This window comes from Rhinoraja longicauda, chromosome 6 (genome assembly GCF_053455715.1).
Source record: "Rhinoraja longicauda isolate Sanriku21f chromosome 6, sRhiLon1.1, whole genome shotgun sequence".
NCBI lineage: Eukaryota > Metazoa > Chordata > Chondrichthyes > Rajiformes > Arhynchobatidae > Rhinoraja > Rhinoraja longicauda.
Genome location: NC_135958.1, coordinates 2,010,378 through 2,035,321, shown reverse-complemented (window position 1 = coordinate 2,035,321; position 24,944 = coordinate 2,010,378). Strand labels below are relative to the sequence as shown.

At 41.9% G+C, this 24,944-nt stretch overlaps 1 protein-coding gene across 2 annotated transcripts in view; it reads left to right on the top strand.

Annotated features, from left to right (window-relative positions):
- The window catches only part of pard6a (par-6 family cell polarity regulator alpha), a 125,845-nt gene that overhangs the window by 41,639 nt on the left and 59,262 nt on the right, over window positions 1-24,944 (top strand). For both annotated transcript variants that reach the window (XM_078400340.1, XM_078400339.1), the window contains exon 3: window positions 15,494-15,729. In XM_078400340.1, coding sequence (XP_078256466.1) covers window positions 15,494-15,729 — 236 coding nt within the window. The remainder of the gene's footprint in view (window positions 1-15,493; window positions 15,730-24,944) is intronic.

Below are 24,944 nucleotides of genomic sequence, written 5' to 3'. Positions count from 1 at the left end.
GAACTGCAAGAGGAAGCTACAGAAGTGAATGCAATTATAATTTATTAACAGCATTTGGGCAGATATATGGATAGGAAGAGTTTGGTGGGCAATGTGCTAAATGCCAGCAAATGGAACTAGCCCTGTATGCCAACTTGATTAGCAGAGGCAAGGACTGAAGGACCTGTTTCCTTGCTGTATAACCGTGACTGTTTACTGAAAAGGGAAAAATTCCTTCCTCGTGATTACTAATACACATGCAGGGACATAGTAATTTTTCTTTGATGTTTTCAAGGTAATTAAGGGTCACATTTGTGATCCATTATTTTATTCAAAATAAAGCAGCTACCAGATGGATCTGGTTATTATTTGGCTCATTGATGCCGCAGTTACTTGTTCTTCAGCAAAGACCGACTAAAGCTAAATGTCTTCTGTCTGAAGAAGGGTCTCAACCCGAAACGTCACCCATTCCTTCTCTCCTGAGATGCTGTCTGACCTGCTGAGTTCCAGCATTTTGTGAAATAAATACCTCCAACATTTTGTGAAATAAATACCTTCGATTTGTACCAGCATCTGCAGTTATTTTCTTACACTAAAGCTAAATGTGAAGTCTGGTAGCAAATTACTATGATTGTACTAAAGATCTATAGATGCTGCTGTTTGAAAAGGAATATTGAGCTTGCATGCTAATAATGTTAGCTGCAATAATTTGACATGATATGGATCTTGAGGATTTTGGTCACCATTACATGGCTTGGATGAGGTTACTGTCTTGTACGAGTGCCCAATATCTACGGTTCAGTTATCTTGCTGCAGTTGAGACTGCAATCATTGCTGCTTCAAAGCTGTTGTAAAAGGCTGTTTTGCACTCGTATAATATTTGTAGTCAAGAGTGTTTTATTGTCATATGTCCCAGATAGAACAATGAAATTCTTACTTGCAGCAGCACAACAGAAAATGTAAACATAATACATTGTAAACAATATAATAGACGAGAAAAAAATGTGTATATACACCTATGTACACTTACAAAATGAACAATAATAGTCTATGTGGTTCAGAGCTTATTTGAGATTGTAGTGTTTAATAGTCTGATGGTCATGGTCAACCAGCTGTTCCTGAACCTGGATGTAGTTTTCAGGTACCTTCTTCCCGATGGCAGTCTGTTAAGGGAGCAGCTAAAAAGTGCTCTTTTCTGCGTTAAAACAATTGTCTTTTGGGTACAACTCCATGTCATTAAAAGCCTATTGAAATATACCAAAATAGCCTGCTTTCAGATGGCAGTCTAGACTGGGGGAATATGGTTGAACTTTGATTAGGGATGGCAGTTGAATGTAGCCAAATGCTGCATTTTCTGTTGGAGAACTTCTGTCCCAAGAGTCCTGGCTCAATATGTTGTCTGTCCATTCCTGCACAGATGAGTTCCTCTGACACTTTGTGTCTTGCACATGATTCCAACATCTGCAGTTCCTTGTACCGCTGGAATTGCTCAGTTTATGACTGAGTGGTGATGCCTGGCAGCAGGGAAGCAGCCAATATTTTCGGAGATTTAAAAAAAAAATACTGGGTGTACCAAGGAGTATAAACCTGGACACTGGACCTGTGCTTGATCAATGACAGATTAAGACAAGTACCAATTCAGTTTTATTGCATGCGGATATTGACATCCCGCTCACTGTCCTGGCTGGTATCAATTATTTTGGGTCATTAATCCAGAACATTAACATTTGCAGTATACACCTCTCTGGAATCTGCATTGGGATATGGCGGAAGTTTTGTTGGGAAGGTGGGGGTGGGAAACAGCAGCTCTGCCCAAGTCCCCAAGAAATTGCAGAGAATTGTATATGTAGCCAAGTCCATCACACCAGCCAGACTCCCCACCACTGACTTTGTGCTACCTTGAAGAAGCAGCCAACATAATCAAAGACTTGTCCCCACCACAGTCATTCCTTCTTCCTGCTCCCCTCTGGCAGAGGATGAAGAAGCTTGAAGGCATGCACTACCAGTCTCTGGAACAACTCCCTCCCCTCTGTTATCAGGCTTCTGAACGATCCATCCATAAGCTGGGATGCTGTCCGATTCTCCTCTTGCCCATTGGGCTTTATGTGAAACGGATGTGCTACCATGCTGAGAACTATATTCTACACTTTGTATCTTTCCCTTTACTCTTTCTATTGTACTTGAGTTTGCCTGTATTTATGGGCCGTATTTGATTGGATAACATGCAAAACAAAGTTTTTTGCTGTACCTCAGTGCACAATAATATACCTAGTCTAGTGAGCTTGAGCTTTATCCACCCAAATCAATTGCATCTCTCAATTTCAATGTGGACAAGTAACCATCTGTCAGTAAAAACAATCTGGAATACAGTCATTGGCTAACCTTTGTTCAGTAATGTGTGCCACATTCACGAGGCCTTGTTCAACCTTCCATTTGAAACAGTGGAGAGGCAGTGGAATGATGCCCAAATGTTGGGATGTCTTGTTCATGATGCCAGGCGACTGTTGCCAAAAGGAGAAATGCCCAGCCAACCAAAGTCCAGGGGAGAAGGCGAGCTATTGCTGGAGCTGCATTGGATACCTTCAGCAAAATAGACTTGGAACATGACCAAGTGTAATAGACCAGTCACAAGATGTTGTTTGTAGCATTTGGCCGGGGATGTTTCAGTGTTGTGATGAAAATGGAAGCTCTGGAAGGATTTAATGGAATATTTTGGGACAGATGGACACAGTTGGGAGGTGAACATGTGAAGTTCCTGCTGCTTAAAGATGGGTTAGAAAATGAAAAGGATAATTGAGGTTTTTTTTGTTAAGGGACTCTTTTTACAGATTGTATCATTCTTGTTTCAGCATGATTGAATTTGAACAAACAACTATGTACTGCAAAAGCCATAACCAAATATACCAGATGCTGAGCCTGAATTTAGCAAGTTGGGTAGATACTGAGGAGAGAAGCCCAAGTTGATTTAAACGGCTTGTTTCCCGCAGATTTCAGATGGAACAAGAGAATAATTGTTTCAAGCCAATTATCACAGAGTTACATGGCTTCCCCTGAACTTTCGGATGCTTTACCATTAACGTGACATTATTCTTGATTTGTTTTTGGCAGAGCTTGCTTCTGGCTTTGCTGCTTCGTTAGAACATTAGAAACCACCAGGTAGAAAAACCAGCATCTGCAGTTCTTTCCTATACATTAGAAACCACCAGGTAGAAAAACCAGCATCTGCAGTTCTTTCCTATACATTAGAAACCACCAGCGAGACAAACCAGCATCTGCAGGTTTTTCCTATACATTAGAAACTACCAGTTGGACAAAGCAAAGTGCAAACTTCCATCTTTCTGGATTCTAAATGAAACAATCTTGACAAAATCCTTCAGGAAAATACTTCCTGGCTGCCTTCAGTTTTTTAATCTACCTTCTAACCCAGCAGTTGTGGAAACCAAGAGATGTCGTCAAATAGCCCTTGCTCCCTCTCTCTATCTCCATCCCCTCCCTTTCCCAGTTCTCCCACCTGTCTTGCTGTCTCTGACTACATTCTATCTTTGTCCCGCCCACTCCCTTGACATCAGTCTGAAGAAGGGTCTCAACTCGAAACGTCACCCATTCCTTCTTTCCAGAGATGCTGCCTGAACTGCTGAGTTACTCAAGTGTTTTGTGTCTATCTTCTGCCTAATCCACTAGCTTGTGCCCCATAGAAACCAAGTCAAGTCAGCATATTTGTCTGTAAACTATTGGCCAAATAGTGTGTACAGCAGTTTAAATAGTTGCCACTCTGTTCAGTTTGCATTTAAGGATGCCTGAAAGAATGTACCATGGACTTTTAACTGTGATTGCCATTTTACACAATACAGGGAGTAATCTTTCTACAGCGCATTGAACAAGTCTAGATTGATTGTCAGTTAATGTAATTCTTCATACAACAGTGACTATTGCTGTAAGTGAAATACAAAAAATCTGTTCAAACATGCTTAGAATGAGAGCTGGAAATGGAGCATCTTGAATCTACAACGCAGGGCACCAGCATTGTGAGCACACAACATCCTAGTGACTGCTCCACTCAGACATACTCTGCCCTATTTGGGCAGTGTGGACCCTGCAGTGCCCACACAACTTGAACGGAAGGAGGTTCACCTCCACCTGAAAGAGCTGCCAAATGAGACTTTCTCAGCACTATGTTATCATGTTGTTTGCAAGATACCATTGTATGCAAAATATTTACGTTTGTAACTAAAATTAAACGGCATGTTTGTTTGCTTTGATCATGTGGGTTTTGAAAGAAGCTAAAGAGATCTGTTTGTCTTGTCTTAAATCTTTTATTGATTTTGGGCAAAGTGTTAAAATCTCCTTTTTGAACAATTGAATGAGCATCTTTAAGGGACTATGGATACTGGTGACGCCAAGCTTCCTGGTCCTTGTCTGAAGTTACCAGCTTGTCTTAAACTCTAAACAAGAATGAAGAAATGACCTTGTCTACATTGCACATGAAAACCTACCTGCTGAAGTTATGACAGTGATCACATTTATATTCTGGGCACGTCTGTGGTTTATATAGAACTTGTCAAGACAGGTTCTCATCTGGATACTCATGCCATAATTGTTCATGGGTGAATGTGGAAACAATGGATTTCAAAGTATTGAATTGTCTCCTAAATGAACAGTTGATAACTGAATTTGTCCAAACTTTGTAGTTGTTAAACCTGTTGATTCTTTACCCATTTCAACATTGGACAGAGTCACTGTTGATCAAATGTAACTCAAGCAGCACATTTCCCAGTCTGGGCAAAATGTCAAGTTATTTTGTCCCAGTGATGAATATTCAGTTGCTTGCTACCTTGCCTGACCATCAAGTAGATTTGTTTCTTTCATGTCCCTGAAGTCTGCACTAATTTTGCTGTGTTCATTTCATACTTTAATTTTGAGATACAGCGTGAAAACAGGCCCTTTGGCCCACAGGGTCTGCGCCGACCTGCATATTAACACACACTAGGGACAATTTTTACATTTACCAAGCTAATTTACCTACATACCTGTACGTCTTTGGAGTGTGGGAGGAAAACTAAGGCATCGGAGAAAGCCCATGCAGGTCACGAGGAGAACGTACAAACTCCGTACAGATAGCACCTGTAGTCGGGATCGAACCCAGGTCTCCGGCGCTGTAAGGCAGCAACTCTACCACTGCGCCACCCGAGGATTTTGAGAAATACTTGTGTTGCTATATTATTTAATTCAATAGTTTTTGCTGCCAACTTAATTATCCAAACAGCTCTGCCTGTTTGCAATGCCCTTTTTGTTCATGGAAAATGGATGGGGTTTTTGTTCATGGAATATGGATTTAACCAACTAGGCTAATATTTTGTCCTTGATACCCCTTGACTCACTCCAATCAGTAATATCATATCATATCATCATATCATATATATACAGCCGGAAACAGGCCTTTTCGGCCCACCAAGTCCGCGCCGCCCAGCGATCCCCGCACATTAACACTATCCTACACCCACTAGGGACAATTTTTACATTTACCCAGCCAATTAACCTACATACCTGTACGTCTTTGGAGTGTGGGAGGAAACCGAAGATCTCGGAGAAAACCCACGCAGGTCACGGGGAGAACGTACAAACTCCTTGCAGTGCAGCACCCGTAGTCAGGATCAAACCTGTTTCCGGCGCTGCATTCGCTGTAAAGCAGCAACTCTACCGCTGCGCTACCGTGCCGCCCAATGCAAGCTATTGTATTATTTAGAGTGTCTCCAGGTATCTCCTGCCCTTGACCTTTGAGGTTGGATTTGGGAAGTTCAGGTTCAAAAGCACCTTTATTTGTCCCCGTGGGGCACTTTACAAAGGCATGTAGAGTAGTACAAAAACTATTTGGGGGGGGATTAGCAGGATGAGCAGTGGGGCAGGGGTGGTTGGGAGTTGAGGAGCTGAACAGGCTTGGGGATAAAGGTTGCCCTCCTCCTCTGTCCAACAGCCTGGGCAGTGAAGCCGGTGTCCTGAGGGGAGCCACTCAAACGCAGAGAACAGGGCGTGTGAGAGGTCCTGTAACATCCTGCCAGCTGACCTTAGCATCTGCTGGTCGCATAGGGTGGAGAGGGCTCTGACAGGGAGTCCAATAACTTTGGAACAGACTTTGGCTGTGCTCTGCAGGCGGTTTCTGTTCTGAAGGCTGATGGAGTGGAACCAGCAGGTGAAGGAGAACGTGATGATGCTCTCAATGAAGGAGTCGTAAAATGTTATGAGGATGTCCCTGCTGACCCCAGAGGAGTTGAGCTTCCTCAGGAGATACTGCCGCTGCTGGCATTTCCTGAGGATACCCTCTGTTGGAGGCAAATTTCAGCAGGTTGTTGAAGACTGCCCAGGTGCTTGTATTCCTGAACAATCTCCACAAGCTTCCCTTGGAGAGTGGCGATGACTGCCGCAGCCCGTTCCCTCTGCTTGTTGGAGAAGGTCACTACCATCTCCTTGGTCTTGTTTGCATTTAGTTCAAGACAGGAGTTGTCACACCACTCCACTAACTCATGAAGAGCTGAGCTGTGGTGCTGTGAGGGGCCTGAGAGCTGAGATAGGAGAACTGTCATCAGCGTAGAGCTAGCAGCAAGCTTGCTGAGGTGGAAGTGTGATGTATAATAGAGAGAATGCCTGGGGTGGTCAAGGGGATGCCAATTAATTTATTCTGGATGATGTGTAGCTGCCCTCTGTCCAATTAGGATGTACAACTCCTGACCTCTTACAGCAAAGGATTGGAAGAACACTCAGCCTCTGACCTGTTTCTGGTGCTGTAGTTGGAGGCTAATCTCAATCAAGCAACCCCTGTCTTTTCTTTTAAATTCTCCATGTTATTTTGTTTTCACACCAGGCCTGGTTTTAGTCTTGGTAAATGCTGTCCACAAGTTTTTGCAAACTTATAAATTTATTGGGGAAAGTCTTGCAGAAATCTTTTCTGCTCAATCTTAAGTGCTAATTACCAAGACTGAAAACTGCATTTGAACTTTGCCTTTTTAGCCACATGAAAACATTTCTAGCAATTCAGTGCTAATTTTCAGTGTGTTGGTTCCCTAGTGAGTGTTTCCATAACCTGCTAATTCAGTGGGCAGTGGTGTAAACCGCACAGAGACGAGGGCAGATTTCAAAAACCTTAAATTAAATTACCAAATTAAGTTGGTATTGGTTGTAATTGTTCTTGACATGTTCTTTTTATAAACATAAGTTAATGTGAATCTTCTCTGATGGCCAATCCACAACTGCTGTTTACAGATCACTATATAAACTTGTCTAATACTAATTTCATAAAATCATGATAAAGGTTCATCCTAAATCCTCGTGTTTGTGAATGCTGCATCTATCTGAACTGTCTCCATCTAGCTTCCTATTTCAGATTGTTAGCTACAGGGAAGGGGATATGATTAAGTGGGATGATTTTGAATGTAGATCTGCCGAGAGTAGTATCAATCCAATAGTTCCATAGGAGTGTCATATTCAGCAGGAACCTCTATCGGGTTATCTATTACAAAATATCTTCTTTATAATCTCTTGTGTTGTCTTATTTGAGATGCCCTGCCTTCAGCCGTGCTCAGCTGTTTCTTCAATATTTTGAACTGTGTCCTTCCCTAGTTGGGGATGTGTAATAGAGGTACTGACATAATTAACATTTGAGACATTTTAATTTGTACATTGTAAGCTGCCTTGCTAATGTGATTGTTTGGCACGTTTGACAAAATGGTATATTTCCGGTCTCCGACTACATTCCATCTTTCTCCCGCCCCCTCTCCTGACATCAGTCTGAAGAAGGGTCTCGACCCGAAACACCACCCATTCCTTCTCTCCAGAGATGCTGCCTGACCCGCTGAGTTACTCCAGCATTTTGTCTACCTTCGATTTAAACCAGCATCTGCAGTTTTTTTCCCTTTGGTATATTTTCTGCTCTATGTTCTACAGAGATTCCAATTGGACAAGTCTTGTGTTCAATTCTTGACAGGGACTCTTTTGGGGAAAGAAATAAGATACATTATGAAGTTCTGCTTCTTAGTCCCTAAATTGCAAATCCTTCATCTGTGATGGTTTCTTTGAAAGGACTATGTTGCAAATGCAGTCCTCTTGACATTGAATTGTGAGGACTATGAAATGAGACTAGCTTGCAGGAAGTATAACTGTTAACTTGAGATTGGCATGCGATGGTGCAAGAGCAACAGACTACGTACCAGGAAAATGTAGAGGAAGCAAAGCAATTGGTCATGTCATAGTCACAGATCAATGACAGCAAAACCTCCACGGAAATCAGGCTTTATTTCTACAACAGTTACATTTTCCATTTAACATTTAAAATGCATGCCTGCAAAGTCCCACTAGAACATACTTGATAGTTTTTTTTTTAAACTATCAATGGAGTAACTCAATGGGTCTGGCAGCATCTCTGGACAACATGGATAGGTAACTTTTTGGGTTTGACTGCAGGGTCCCAACCTGAAACATCACCTATCCATGTCCACTAGACATGCTGTCTGACCCAAGAACATACTCCAGCACTTTTATCTCTTTTTGTAAACCATCATCTGCGATTCCTTTGTCTCGTACTTGATTGATAAAATACATCTCCTGATGCTCGTGAACGCATCATCAGTGATGTGACCTGCGGTCATTGGGTGTTTCGGGTCTTTCAACATCAGACACCCTCGCCCGGGCGACCCAGCCGTGGTTGATCAGACCACGACTTGTGTTCAGGTGGCATTCGCTCCTCCCCATGGACTTCTTCTCCTGATCCAGAGCCATCTCCAGGCTTTCTCTGCTGCCTCTGTGGTGTTCTTGATGAATCCTCCTCTCCATTCCGGTGATGCCCAGTGCAGTCAAGGCTTTGTAGAGCAATTGCCCTGCAAAACCACCACAGCCAACCTCGATGGGCATACACCTTGCCTTCCAGCCCTGCTTATGGCAGTCTTTGACCAGCTCCTCGTACTTGGTCTTCTTCCTCTCGTGGGCCTCCTCCAGAAGGTCCTCCCAAGGCACAATCAATTCCAACAAGACTGTTTTTGTTCGCCTCTGAGACCAGGAGGATGATAGTTAAACCTGGCTGCAGGAAGCAAAGTAAAGTAATCTGAAGTCCTGGCTAGATCCCAAATGCCAATCCGCATTGAAACATGCCAAGAAATTGTAGTTTGAATATAACCTGAATGGAAGCATATTTTCCGCATCATTGCTATTAGCAAATTGAAATTAACAAGATTAGTAATAACTCTGTCCTCCTATGAGCAATTTCTGGTTTCTTGCACAAAAGCAATTACTTGCAGTTGTATATTGTCTTTCTCAACCATTCCAAGACCTCTTGAGTCAGTGAAGCACTTTTGATGGCTGATCATTTATAATACTGGAAATATGGCAGCCAAATCAGGCAGTGAGATTGCGAGCAATGACGGGAGAAATGGCTGAGATCAGGGGCAATGCTTTATTTTAATGATAATGACTGCAAGAAGACACCTGTGCTCACCATCTTGCTTCTATGAATGCCATAGCTTTTTATAATCTATCTGGGAGTGCATTTGGTCTCTGTTTAATGACTCTTCCAGAAGATGGCACCAATCACACTAAAGATTTTAAAAGTAGGAACAGGTTGATCTTAATCACTTACCCACACTAATCCCTTAATCTCTTGATTCTCTTCAAGATGATTTTTAATTGTGAATATGCCGCAGTTCTCTTGCATAAAGAATACTAAAGATTCACTACCTCTTAAAGAAGAAATATTCTCCTAAATGGCTAGTCCTTTATTTTGAGACTGGGGCCCCTGTCTGCAACCTACTTCTTCCATCTGAAGCTTACATTTTTTTTGTGATTAAACTTTAGAAACTCCAGCAGTGAAAGATGAAACTGTTGATCCTAATAATTTGTAAAAAATCAAAGATCTTGGAACTTTCTAAAAACAAAATTTATGTACTTTAATCCAAATGCCTGTAGTATATGAGCAGAATTATTCTCTAAGTGTATCGGTCTGCACTTATCTAATTATTATTCAGTCTGCTTTTCTATTGTGTTAATTCCCTTATAGGAAGCAGCAACTGATACTGCCAGAAAATTAGTTGTCTCTTACTATCTGTGAAAACTGAATCCTATCAATTTAGTGTTGCTGGACTTGTAAAGGGTGCCATCAGCTATTAGAGAGACACAAGACTGCAGATGCTGGAAGAAAACAAAGGGCTGGAGGGCAGCATCTGTGGAGGGAATGGATGGACTACACTTTGGCCCAGCTGAAACGTGTCTGTCCATTTTCCTCTGCAGATGCCACCTGACCCAGAGTTCAGGTGGCAAGTTCAATTCCTTTGAAATTAACAACAGGAATTTTAAACTGGCGTTAACAAGTATTTTTTCCTGCTGTGTAGCTTCCATCTTTTATGGCCGAGGTTAGTTAATGCACAATGTTAAACATGATGCTGTATGATTTGCCTCACCAAGTGTTTAAAGACTTGCAAATCAGTTTAAAAAGTAGAAATGCCAACAGCATAGCCCATCCCATTCAGATGACCCATGTAGGCCAATGGGAACCAGTGTGGTCAGAAGGTTTGTAATGATTATAGGAAAGAATTGTGCTGATCTTCTACTTCCTTCTCCCCTATCTTTGCCTGCCCTGCTCTTTGTGGCCAAGCTTGTCCAGTGTGGGATTCATTGTCATGAGGCCTAGATTCTACAGTTACCCAAGAGGTAGCAAGTGGACCACCATCAATGGATCCCTGAACACACATGGCCTGGGACAGCATGATGCAGCATATCGGATTCCTTTTGAGCTGTTTTTAAGAAATCAATGAAACCTGATTTCTGAAGCATGGTAGGTTACCAAAAGGCATGGGTTTGATCGGCGTAAGTTAGACATTGACTCTCACTCCAATGGCTGACTTCCAGTTAAGTACATTACTGAGAATCTTGTGTCACTTAAGTTGTGCAATGTCAGGTCTAGGTTAAATGTAAGGGCCTCTTTCCTACAGTATTAGGACCAGGCTGCCAAGTTGTGTGGTACAATTCCTCTTTCCAAGCACTGGAGCAAACTGGAAGGTACTTGAGAAATTCGGGACTTTGATCTGAGCCTGTTTCTTTTTTCCCCTTTTTGATTGGCTGGATGGATCAGGCCCTTCCTGGGGAATGGCAATGTTTTTGGTGGGGATGGGGGCAAGCATTTGTCAATGAGGATGATATGGGATAGATTGGAAGTACCAGTTGTAATTCCGTGTCACACCGTATTTGAACTACCTATCACATTCCAGGCCCAGCACATGAAGCCAGTGCACCTTCCTCATTGAGCACACCTAGGTGTGAACTTTGCATTTCACATCACAGGGTTGTGCATCTTTTGCACTTCACATTATATATCATCTTGCCTATGTTTGTCCAATTGTGCTCGGGACTATCTGTTGCTTGCAACGTGGCCTATTTGTTCTTGACAAGTTCCAACAAGCAGCAGAGTACTAATCACCAAATGTAAATGTTGCTGCCAGAGGGACAAGTACCAAGCGAGCAAGGATAACTCATTCATGTTCATCAGTGCTGTAGGTTCCTCTGCATCTAACTGAAAGAAGCAAATGGATCTTGGTTAAACATCTGATAGTCAGCGCTGCGCTCGTGATCAGCAGGGTGTGTGCTAGTCAATAGTCAATAGTCAATAGTCGTTTATTTGTTACATACACATAAATGTGTAGTAAAATGAAACATTACCCGCAGTTGAACAATAAGACCAATAAGATTAATCAATAAAAATGCAATAACACATACAATCACAACTAACACCAAACAAAAAGAAACATCCATCACAGTGAGTCTCCTCCAGTCCCCTCCTCACTGTGATGGAAGGCCAGAATGTCTTTTTCTCTTCCCTGCCGTCTTGTCCCGCGGTCAGGCTGTTGGAGTTGCCACGTCGGGGCGGTCGGGGCTCCCGACATTGAAGCCCCCGCTGGACGGTGAAAGGTCCACGGCCTATTCCACCCCCGCCGGGCGGTGAAAGGTCCGTGGCGGGCCGACCCAAGCCCCGCGATTCGGGGCGGGCGAACACGCTGCCGCTGCCGGAGCTCCCGATGTCGGCCCCCACCCAGGGGCCTGCGAGCTTCCGACGTCCACGCGGCCCGCGCCGGAGCCTCCGGAGACGAGTCGCAGCCGTTCCCGCAGCATCCGCAGGCAGCCAGCGCCGCAGGTGGTGAGTCCGGGCCGCGGGCTCTGCGAACCAGAGCCCCAGGTGGTCCCAGGTGCATGGCCGATGGTAGGCCGCAGCGGGAACGGAGACACGACACAGAAACAAAGGTCGCGTCTCCGTTCGGGAGAGAGAATTTTACAGTTCCCGTTCCCTCCCACCACCCCCCCCCCACAAAACATAACATACAACACTACATCATATTAAAACTACAATTCAGACAAAAACAACAAAAAACACAAAAGACAGACGGACTGCAGGCAAGGTGCAGGATGCAGGATGCCACCCAAGCCAGCCAACTCTCTGCGTGCTGAGCCCAGAAGCAGATCTGCAATCATTCATAACAATCTTTTAAAGTTCTGCTCCAAGAACAGAATTTCTTACTCTAACTATGCTCTAAAAGCTGTTCCCATTGTCCTGTATACTGGATTGTAATCGTATAGTCTTTCTGCTGAATGGATAGCACGCAACAAAAAAGCTTTTCATGGTATCTAGGTACACGTGCTAATAAACTTAACTAAAGCGAAAGTGTTGGCGGGAACAGTGAAGACCACTTGTTGGCTCTGTGGTATTAATCGTTTTAATTCTGCACAGCCATGAACTGAAACCACAATCATTCTGCATGATCTCCCACCTTCATTCAGTGAAACTCCAGTGTTGCTCATTGACATGCTTAGGTTATCTGATCTGGCTGTTTTTGCACATACAAAAAGAGCATTGTACTCTACTGCCAGATATGTTGAAATGTTGCACCTAACTATTTCTAAATTGTATTGAGTAATCCACTCTTAGTAATCCATTGGAGTATTAGCCTTTCAAATGATGCATATTGGTCTACGGATGGTAGTTGTGTGGGAAGGAACTGCAGAAGCTGGTTTTTTACTGAAGATAGATACAAAATGCTGGAGCAACTCAGCGGGACAGGTAGCATCTCTGGATAGAAGGAATGGGTGAGGTTTTTGGTCGAGATCCTTCTTTGGAGTCTGAAATCTGCCTGTCTTTCAGAGTCTAGAGTCTGAAGAAGGGTCTCGACCCAAAAAGTCACCCATTCCTTCTATCCAGGGATGCTGCCTGTCCTGCTGAGTTACTCCAACATTTTGTGTCTATGGATGATAGTTGCTATGTGAATACGTTCACCCCTTTTTTAAGGGACTAACTGCTGGCTGGAGTACTGCAATAATTTTTGATATTCAACATGGGAAAATATCGAATTTGGGTAGAGTCAGTACCAACCATAAATCATCCATCCATTCCAAACCCTTGTCCATTTGGCCCACATTTTTATCCACGTCCCCTGCCCTCGTATTTGATGTGGTGGAATATAGTGGTAACTCCAAACACCAACTCCCAGACCACACAAGGTGGTGGTGGATAGTATGTTGTATCTGAGGATCTTTATAATCTTAAATACCAGGGGATGGGGCTTGTTTGACTGCAATCAATATGGGGCACTACTGCCCTTAAGCTTGATAACGGGGCCCAATCAGTTCGGATCAAATCAGGACGGACAGTTACAGTACTATGCAAGATTTGTGCCAATGTAAAATAGAGATTCCAGTTATATAGATGTTTTCATCATGGTGCAAATAAAGAAGGAACTGAAAGAGAGATAAAGCCTGATGATATTTTTGTGCTTGAATGGGATTTGAATTTTTTTAACCTGAACAAATTGAGTCTCAACTGACCAAGAAATGAAAAATTATTGAAATGATAATTTTTTATGGAGCATTACATTTTCACTGCTGAATAAAAAGTGTTTAATTTTGCACATGCCTATATTCCAGATTAACGATGGTGCTTAACACATCCACTCAAGGGTCCCAAACTTCGCTGTTAGTCATTTTGTAATCCAAGAAAATTGTTTTCCCTTCCAATGATAGGAGGAAAGAAAAATGAAGGTATTGTGGTTGCCTTTAACTAGATGGTTTAATATAAACTACTTGGAAGCTGGTGTTTTTCTGTCCTGCAGTGTAGCGAGTCTGAAGGGCCATGATGTGATGACTGAATAAAAGCTGCTCTAAAGAGATTCATTGCAATTTAAATCGTCTCTTGCAGTGCTGACAATAAATAATATCCTATTATTGTCATCAATGGACGGCAGCGTGGGAAGAGGTCACTTTGTGCATTTCAAGTACTAAATCTGATGTAACATGAATTTTAATTGTTTACTATGATGTTGAAAAGCTACTTTATGAAATATTACTAATCGCATCTGAGAGTAATGTTAAATCTAAATGCATGCTTCAGTCAGCTAAGCAGTTCAAATTCTGGAATTTACAGCAGCAGTAGACAGTTTAATGATGTGAACAGAAATCAAATGACATTTATCTTCCTCTCAAATTGTCAGCTATTGCTTTAGCAAATAGGACCATAAAATAATTCAACCATGTTCCTTGGTGGTCTGGCAGAGTAGTAGTTGCAACAATTATCTGACATTCAAATGAACAACAAGTTAACAACAACTTCAACCATTTAAAGATATTTTGGCTGAAGGATCTGGAACATAATGGGTGGTTTTGCATTAGGGGTGGACTAGCTGTCAGCCACCAGTTGAAGTGTGATTGTTGATTGTTAGATGAGGTACTGAAGAGGGAGCAGCAACTGTAGTGATCCCAAACACAGTATATTTCTTAAATGCCTCAATATGCTTTTAGTGTGCAATCTGAATGTTGCTTGCTTGCATTAGGGAGCGCTTCCTCTTATTTACGTAGCTGTACGGCTGTGTGTATTTTGGGGTAGTTGGAAGAGGGGTGAGAAGGAAGAGAATGTAACTGGACCTAAAATGTGGACATTTTGTTGCCTATGTGCCATTTATACAAATGTTTTCCATGAAGATGTGACCATCCCCAGGAATTTTCCAGTGTATTTTGGATGGTAGTGCAGCCTGCAATATTATATTCATTTTACTGAGAACAATTATTTCTGACTCTCCTGGAATCTAAATTGAAAATAGAAGAAAGATTTGGAAAATGAATCTGTCTTTTGCTCCCTCGGTATTTCAATTCTCTCTGGTTTTACCAAGATAAGTAATTCTCCCATTTTGATCAATCAATATATCTAAACTCAATAAAATGAACTTAATACAATGCAAAATTTAAACTTCTCTCTAAGTTCATTAAGTTCTTAATATAAACCCTACAACCAACAAGTAATACACCTCTGCCACATTCTGGCTAGCCAACGGCTGGGTTTTAAGGAGATTTCTAACACCAGCTAAATCTGGCGGAAATCTTTATCCTCTGATTGGGATGTGAGATGAGTGCTGAATGCTTTTGATTTGACTTGGTTTCCTTTTTAAATGAAAGCTCAAATGTTGCTTCAGAAATCTAACCAAATGTTTGCATCTTTCTGCAGCTGAAGGTGACTGCGGGGCATTTGGAACGAATTCTCTCCTACGCAAGAAGAAAGGTCTTCACGTGCTACGGCCTGTCCATCACAAGTCAAAGCCTCACATCTTGATTGGAATGCCTCAGGATTTCCGACAAATCTCTTCCATTATTGATGTGGACATCCTTCCAGAAACTCACCGCCGAGTCCGTCTTCACAAGCACGGCTCTGACAAACCACTTGGGTTCTACATTCGCGATGGGGTGAGTGTACGCGTGGCCCCTCAAGGAGTGGAGAAGGTGCCAGGTATCTTCATCTCCAGGCTTGTCCGAGGTGGCTTGGCAGAGAGCACTGGCTTACTGGCGGTGAACGATGAAATACTCGAGGTCAACGGAATTGACGTCGCCAGGAAGTCATTGGACCAAGTGACCGACATGATGGTCGCGAACAGTCACAATCTGATCATTACTGTGAAGCCAGCAAATCAGCGCAATAATGTCATTCGCAGCAGCAGGGCCTCTGGCAGTTCTGGTGTTTCCACAGACAGCAGTCCAAGCCAGCACAATGTTATAGCTACTTCACACTATGCCAACCACTACAGTGCGGCAGAAGGAGAGAGTGAAGATGAAGGCGATCTAATAATTGAAAATGACATGCCATCATACATTCCAAAAACAATGTTCCCAAATTATGTGAATGGAGATCTTACAAGAAAGCTGCAGCATAACCTCTCCCTAAACAGCCCACTGTTAGACAGCAAAGAAAACAAATATAAAGGGTCCTTAAACTCTTTGAACACACACAGTGACAGTCCCAGCAAAATAAGTTCAAGCCATGGAAACATGCGGGAGGACGGGACAATGATAACACTATAGACAATTTTCCTTTATAATCACTTTTATATGTTGTAGAGCATTCAAAATAACACTTCCAAGTCCTTCATGGTGAAACCTGACTTCAGCCTTGTTAAGGAGGTTGGAATCCAATCAATTTTCACAAAAATACTTGATCCCGATGGTGAATCTGGAGGTCAGAAGTATTTATGAAAGCAAAAGAAAAATCGCAGTCGCTTGTATGAAGGATCTTTGAAGAATTGTGCGAATTCACATCAATGGCAATTAAATGTCCAAGATTCTGTTTAGAAGCTAACCTCGTGAACTGATTCCTGTTTAATAAAACTGGAATGCACCACATTACGGAGCAGCATTTGAACAGATGTTACCTGCAATTGGAGACAAATGTATCTTGTGAAATTGCAATACAAGCGTTTTTTAAAATCTTCATATCATGGAAGCTGCAGATCGCATCAGTGATCTCATTGTTGCAAATGTAAACTTACAAACTACTTGTTCAGCATTATTTGCATTTATCCAATTTGAGAGCAGGTGTTGCCTTTTTCCTATGGAAAACAATTATGAAACTGATTAAATGTGGACAGGATTTTCAGTGGAGCATAAACCTTTCGTGAAGTAACTGCTCTGCTCCCTAAAAGGATATTTGAGAGCTTTGCAATTTTAAACTTGTGGATTTCCTGCTGTAAAGCAGATTCTTCCCTGGTGGTATGAGGGTGTCCTGTATTGTATTTTTTTAACCTACCTGTATCTTAAATTTTAAGAAATCCTGCTGGCTTCAGTACTTTTTTAAACCATGCTGCTTGACGTATTATTTCTGCATTGCACACGTTTTGTACTTTCCTCTCCTTAAATAGAGCACTATTCGACACTGAGATAAGTAACCATCAATAATACTCCGACTTCTGTGAACACTACATGACAAAGAGCACTTTTTAAGTTGGTATACTTTCAGAAAAAGATCAGTCTAGTTACTTCCAAGGTTAATTTATCTACAGTGCACCATAAATTAATAGATTAAAATTGGTCAAAAGCTTCTGAGTTTTAACCTCTTTCATTAAATGGAAATTCTCACTGACAGACCTGGGCCACACTAGGCAGCATTGTCACCTAAACAGCTTTACAATGCCTGTAATTGGTTTAAAATTATATGGAAACACTTGGGAATGAATTTGAAGAAATGTCACTTTTTATCCACTTGTATAGTGACAATTTTGTTGAGGTTTTGGGGTAGTCTAAACTTGACAAACACGTTGGTAATTCGAAGATAGATGCCAAAGTGCTGGAGTGACTCAAAGGGTCAGGCAGCATCTCTGGAGAAAAAGGATGTGTAATGTTTCGGAAATCTGCAGAAGGGTCCCAACCAGAAACTTCACCTGTCCTTTTTCTCCAGAGATGCTGCCTGACCCGCTGAGTTACTCCAGCACTTTGTGTCTATCTTTGGTATAAACCAGCATCTGCAGTTCCTTTCTACACAAGTTGGTAATTTGGTATCAGCACATTAATTTCCAGCAAAACTGGATGCACTTTGTTAGAGTATAATTGTGCAAATGTACTAATCATTTAAAAATAGTAGAGATTAAGTCTGAGCTCCTTGTCCAGACCCTGTAGATGATCTTGGCAACCTGGAGCTTTTAACAATTGAAAAGGAGAGCATATTGTCAAGACACAGCAATTAATTTTATTCTTGTCCATCCTGTCAGTTTCAAGGCCTAATCCATTACTTTAAACCTAGAGTCTGATCATTAGACTGCTGGATTATCAACAATAATCAACATTTACCTCTCTGCGCACAAAGTATTAAGCACAATGACTGCAGTTTTCATAAGCTTCCTGTAGATTGAGCAGCTTTTATTTTCCATCAAAATAAAACCGGGAATGCCAAAATCTTTGATATAATATTCCCTCTACTTGAGGGTTCTTAAATGAGGATGAAAACCACTATGGAAATGCTTCCGGCAATTGTACATTGTCATTTAAATGTTATTGGGCTATTGGCAGTCAACCAGAATTGCAAGCAAAATGTGATTGGTTTTTATTTTTTGGATCATATTTTGTAATTTTTCTGCTACACAACACTACATTTAAAAGTTTTTCTTTGTGGTAGTTCTGAGCCAGCAGGGTTTACTGGTGGGGTGTGACTTTGCTGAATTTCTTTTAAAACATGTACGTATTTTTGATTTGTTATGCATCAAATCTGTTTAGTAAAGAGATGAGAGCAATTTTATCTAACCGGGAATATTTTGTAATTTTTTAATGAAATGAGGGCAGTATTTTTCTTACTTTTTTTGTATTTGACCCCACTCAAACCTTGATCTCTATTTGACTTCCCGTAACCTACACTACCTTGTATTTATCTTATTTAACAGATGAGCAGTCGTGAAGATTGAGACTGCAGAACATTGTGAATGTTCTACAGATGTATGTTGATTATTCAAATAAAAGTTCTAACATGCACCAAAACTTGTTTTCTTTAAGATCTTTATAACTTGGAGTATCTGTGATGGACTTAAAAATCCAATGTACTTCACAGAATGGCAGATGGAGTGTTACTGAGCTCAGAACAAGGCTGGAAGATTAGGGTTGAGGACCGGCAACTAATGGAGAATTAAAGGACATTGGGGTTGACGTTCCAAAGAGTATCTAAGATGCATAGACCACTGCAGTTCCCAGATGCATGGACCACTGCAGTTCCCAGATGCATGGACCATTACAGTTCCCAGATGCATAGACCACTGCAGTTCCCAGATGCATGGACCACTGCAGTTCCCAGATGCATAGACCATTACAGTTCCCAGATGCATAGACCATTGCAGTTCCCAGATGCATGGACCACTGCAGTTCCCAGATGCATAGACCATTGCAGTTCCCAGATGCATGGACCATTATCTTATTAATAAAATGAAGAGTATGCATTAGCATTAGATTTAAGGGACTAGAATGTTTGCAGTACTAAACGTTGAACCCATTAATTGAAAGATGGGATGAAGTCTTAAATTGTAGGCATTCAGTGCTGGGGGCTAGCCAGCAAGGACCAGTGAGGCTACTCATAGTGCAGCAGTCCAACTGTTCCAACAACATTGATTTTGAACTCTGCTCTCTGTGTGGAGTTTGAATGTTCTTTCTCTGATTGCAAAGGTTTCTCCCAATTGTTTAGGGCTTTCCCTGATACCCCAAAGACATGCTAGTTGGCAGATTCATTAGCTGCTGTAGATTACAATTATAACTATTCCATGTGATTAGTGGGGAATGGGTGGAGGGGTGGTGAAAGAAACTTGTTAGTTGTTGATGGCCAATTGTGAAATAATATGTCACAAGGGATTGACCTGAGAACCAACTTAAACTCTGAGCCAATTGGTTTCATGTCATGAGGAAGAATGAACAAAGACCAATGGAAAATGTGGTATGAGATTTTAGCAACAAACAGGTATTTGGAGAATGGTATCTGTCAAGCATTCAAGTGGTAAATCTGAACACAACCATTGAAATCAGTGATAGACACAAAGCTGGAGTAACTCAGCGGGTCAGGCAACATCTCTGGAGAAAAGGAATAGGTGACATTGTGGGTCGAGACCCTTCAGATTGAGAGGCAGAAGATTTAGCAGGCTGGTGAGGTAAAAGCAAAATGTTGTGAGATATGAACACCAACTTTGGCTTGGTCAGAATGTTAAACAATCTGCTTTGGTTAGATTGGAGTAGCAGCATTGTTTGTGGGTCCCGCTTGGTACGTTTCAATTACATTTCCTCTGAAAGTGGGAAGAACGTTGCTATCAATCTAAAAGGTTTATCTGACTTCAAAGATCACAGCCAGCAGCAATGAACCAGGTTTGATACTGGACATCATCTTGTAAATGGAGCCCATTTGCCAACTTATACTGTTTTTATTCTTCAGTGTAATTACTGACTAACCACCAAACTTTATTTTAATTTGAGGAAGTAACACAGAATGGGCCAAGATGTGTGGATGGTGGACCAAAACTTGTGTGATTTGTTCATTGTTGTGATTCTTTTGCATAGGCAAATGTGGCTATGTGCAGACAGGAAAAAAACAATGATCTCATTGGAGAACTGGACTGGAGCTTAATACATATAAAATTTGTTGATCTAGCTCTGCTAAATTGGATAATCCTGCTGACCCAGTTTGCGCAGTGAATAAATGGTCAGGCAAGTTGCAATTTGATTTAAAAGATTAAAATATTGGCAGTCCCTTCATGTTTATGGTGACGATATACCTTTATCTCTGGCTTCCTTGCATCTTTACACCATTCACTCTGGTGCTGTCATCAATATGTTGCTGCCTTGCTCAGCTCTTGCTCAGTTCTCTCTGCATTAAGTTTACAATCCCATGTTTATGCTTCACACAACTTGTCTCGCCCTGCTTCATGTAATACCAATACCACAGCATGTCTTCTCTGCATTGGTAGTGTCCTTCACTGCAGGTTCACTGTAACCTGTTGTCTTCACTCTGTGCTATTTGGCAAGTATTGGACACTTGAAATTAAAAGCTGATGCTGGATAGACTGTGTATGTCAGCAGTCATCTACGGAGGGAAACTGTTTCAAAGAAGCTGTCAATCCTGCTGAGTACTTACTTCTAGCAGCTCTGCTTTTTTGCTGATTGATTGTTGGAGGTTTAGACTCAGGCCTGTCTTTTTCTAAACCAACATCTGCGGTTCCTTGTTTCTACAAAGTCCTGGAGTAACTCGGCCGGTCATGGATCGGTGATGTTTCAGGTCTGGGGTAGAGGCAGTACTACTGGATGAGGAGGGGGGAGTAAAGGTGGATATAGGTGAGAGGGTTTTTATTGATGGGCAGATGGTTGGACAAAGACCCGAGATGAAAAGACAAAGGATGTGAGATCAGGGTAGAGTTGTGAATTATGAAGCCAGTGGTAAGAATTAAGATGGAAGTGAGGGGACAAATGGGTGTGAGTCCAGGTGGGAAACGAGGAAGAGGTTTGATTAGTTACCTGAAATTGAATAGTTCACTGTTTTTGTTGGGCTGTAAGCTTCCCAGCTTACAACAAAGTTCTGTTCCTTCAGTCTGGTGGTCTCACTCTGGCAACGTTTAGAAGCCGAGGACAGAGGGGTCCATATGGAAATGAGGGAACAATGAAAATGGTTAGCCCATGGGAGATCCAGTAGGTTTTGGAGAACCGAGGGCAAGTGTTTGGCAAAAGAGTTGCTGAATCTACATTTTTGTCTCGTCGATGTAAAAGCAGTCACATCGGGATCAGTCAGACATTGGGTTGCCACCTGTCCCGTATTAGCCGCTTTCCCTCCCCCCCCCATATCCAGGGACCCCAACAATCCTTCCAGGTGAGTCAAAGGTTCATGTGCACCTCCTCTCAGCTCATCTACTGTAGCCGGTATGTCTCCTTTACATCAGTGAGGCCAAGCACAGACTTGGCACTCTTTTAGCCATGCACTCGGTCTGGTGGGCATCCCAGTTGCTCACCATTTTAATTCTTTTTCCCATTCCCACAATAGATGCAGGAGTAGGCCATTCGGCCCTTTGAGCCAGCACCACCATTCACCGAGATCATGGCTGATCACCCACAATCAGTACCCCCTTCCTGCCTTCTCCCCATATCCCTTGACTCCGCTATCATTAAGAGCTCTATCTAACTCTCTCTTGAAAGCACCCAGAGAATCGGCCTCCACTGCCTTCTGAAGCAGAGAATTCCACAGCTTCACAACTCTCTGAGTGAAAATGTTTTTCCTCATCTCTGTTCTAAATGGCCTATCCCTTATTCTTAAACTGTGGCCCCTGGTTCGGGACTCCCCAAACATCGGGAACATGTTTCCTGCCTCTAACGTGTCCATGACCTTTCTGTCCTGGGCTTCCTCCATTGCCAGAATAAGGCCACCTACAAATTTGAGGAACAACACCTCGTATTACACATGGGGTAGTTCCGACCCAATGATATGAACATTGAATTCTCCAAATTTTGGTGACTTAATAAAACCCCTTCCACCCACATCCCTCCTCTGGCTTCACAATTTGTAATTCTTCTATCCTTATCTCACACCATTTTGTTTTTCATCTGTGGCCTTTGTCCAACCATCTGCCTTTTAACCTTTCCCAACCCCCCTCATCTGCATCCATCTATCAGTTACCAGGATAGACATAAATGCTGAAGTAACTCAGCGGGACAGGCAGTAGCTCTGGAGAGAAGGAATGGGTGACTGTTCGTGTTGAGACCCTTCTTCAGACTGATCAGAAGGGTCTCGACCCAAAACGTCACCCATTCCTTCTCTCCAGAGATGCTGCCTGTCCCACTGAGTTACTCCAGCATTTTGTGTCTATCTTTGATTTAAACCAGCACCTGCGGTTCCTTCCGACACATTCTATCACTTACCCGGCATAATCCTGCCCCTCCTCGCTTCCAACTTTCTGCCCGCCCACCCACCCAAATGCAATCCGTCTGATTAAGGGACACGACACAATGTCGCCTATCCACATTCTCCAGCAATGCTGCCAGATCCACTGAGTTAATGTGATATTTCAGTTATTTCTTTTTAATTACTTTGCAAAAATTTCTAAACACCTGTTTTTGTTTTTTATTATGGGGTATTGTGTGTAGATTGATGATTTAAAAAAATGAATTTAATCCATTTTAAAATAAGGCTGTAACGTAACAAAATGTGGAAAAAGTCAAGGTCTGGATACTTTCTGAATGCACTGTATGTAGCTAATGATCTTTGGAAATGCATTGCCTGGGAACAAGTTTGCTCTGTCCACAAAGTGCCAGAGAAAATTCATAAAAAGCAGAAGCACAATTAATGTTTAAGACTGCACATTATCTGTTTATTGTAACTGTAATAACCATCTGCCCACTATCTGATGTCCTTATTGTGTCAGTGCCCATTGCAGTCTCTTCCCCACTTGTCATCAGTTATAATCTGCTTTTTTCTTTGGAGCTAATTGAATTTTTGTTTAATGCCCAAAGCATTATTAACAGAATTAAAGGTCTTGCATCTGAATATAGAGAGATTGTTGATCAGTGTGTGCAGTAGAAAGTTGGGTGGATGTGTTATAGTGCACGTGAAGCATATTTGAACTAATGTGCTGCTCTCAGTTACAAAATGCTCACTTGCTCACACGTGACAAAAATCAAGTATTTCAGTAGACACAAAAATTGGTACTTTCTGATAACGTCAGCTAAAATCAGTCTGGTTGAAATTGTACCCCATTTTGTGTGAGTGCACATCAGAATACTTTTATTTTCCCTTGGAGTTTTGGAGTTATACGTGGAGGTGTTTCACTTGTTTGATTTCTCCTTAAATGATGGGAAGATGGAAACAAACATTTGAGAGGCAGTCCTGTCAAATGAACACAAGGTTCACAATGTTCACACATTTACTATTGGTGGTTTCCATTATCTGCACTTAGAGTCTTAGAGTCATAAAAAAAAATTAAAGTTTAGTTTAGAGATGCTGTGTGGAGACAGGCCCTTCAGCCCACTGAGTCCAGGCCGACCAGCGATCCACGCACACTAGCGTTCTCCTACACACACTAGGGACAATTTACAATTATACCAAGCCAATTAGCCTCCAAACCCGTACATCTTTGGAATGGAGCCAAACAATATGGAACAGGCCTTTTTTGCCCACACTGACCAACATGTCCCATCTACACTAGTCCCATCTGGCCTATATCCTGCATTTGGCCTATATCCTTCTAAACCTATCCTATCCATGTGCCCGACCAAATATTTCTTAAATGAACTTGTTGAAATGCAGAATTCAACAACCATCCCATTTTCGCTAATTAGTCTTTCCATGTTTAATGGAGCCAAATTGCCTAATTGTGGGTGGGGGTGGATGAGGGGGGGGGGGGGGGGGGGAGAGGGAGGGAGTTGCCAGTGTGCTTCTAATGAGTCATTGTTAAATAAGGTCTAATTTTGTTTTTAAATTTTACCAAAAAGTGTGAATGCCTAATTAAAGATTAATGCTTAAATATTTATTAACTTATCAAAACTCCATGGTAATTTTATTTGTGAAAGATAGACACAGCCAGCCACTGGAGAGGAGCTGAACGTGGAACTAGGATTCTTGTGAGAAATGGGTAAATAATACTTTGTTAAATTACGTGGAGAAGGGGCTGGAGAAAATGTCTTTTGGTCGGTGAAATATTAAAATATCGGAGCGCTTTTTCTGCAGGGTTTAGGAATGGAAATGGTGTCATTTTACCAAGACTTTGTACTTCAACCAACAGCTACAGGACAAAGAGGTTTTTGTGTTATTCTGTTTTTTTTAAATAGTGTACCAAAGATAGTATTGTTTTCTCTCAGAACAGAGTCAGTTAGTAAAACTGGAAACACTGTACCATTGTGATCAGATAGCAAACAGTTTGTACTGGGCAATGCATTAAAAAAATCTATTAAAACATTGTAACGTGCCTTTCCTGTGTGTTTCACAAATACAATTTAGGTTCTTTCATAAGATCATAAGAGATAAGTGTAGAATTCGGCCCATCAAGTCTACTCCGCCATTCAATCATGGCTGATCTATCTCTCCCTCCTACACCCATTCTCCTGCCTTCTCCCCATAACCTCTGACACCCGCACTAATCAAGAATCTATCTCTGCCTTAAATATATCCACTGACTTTTCCTCCACATCCT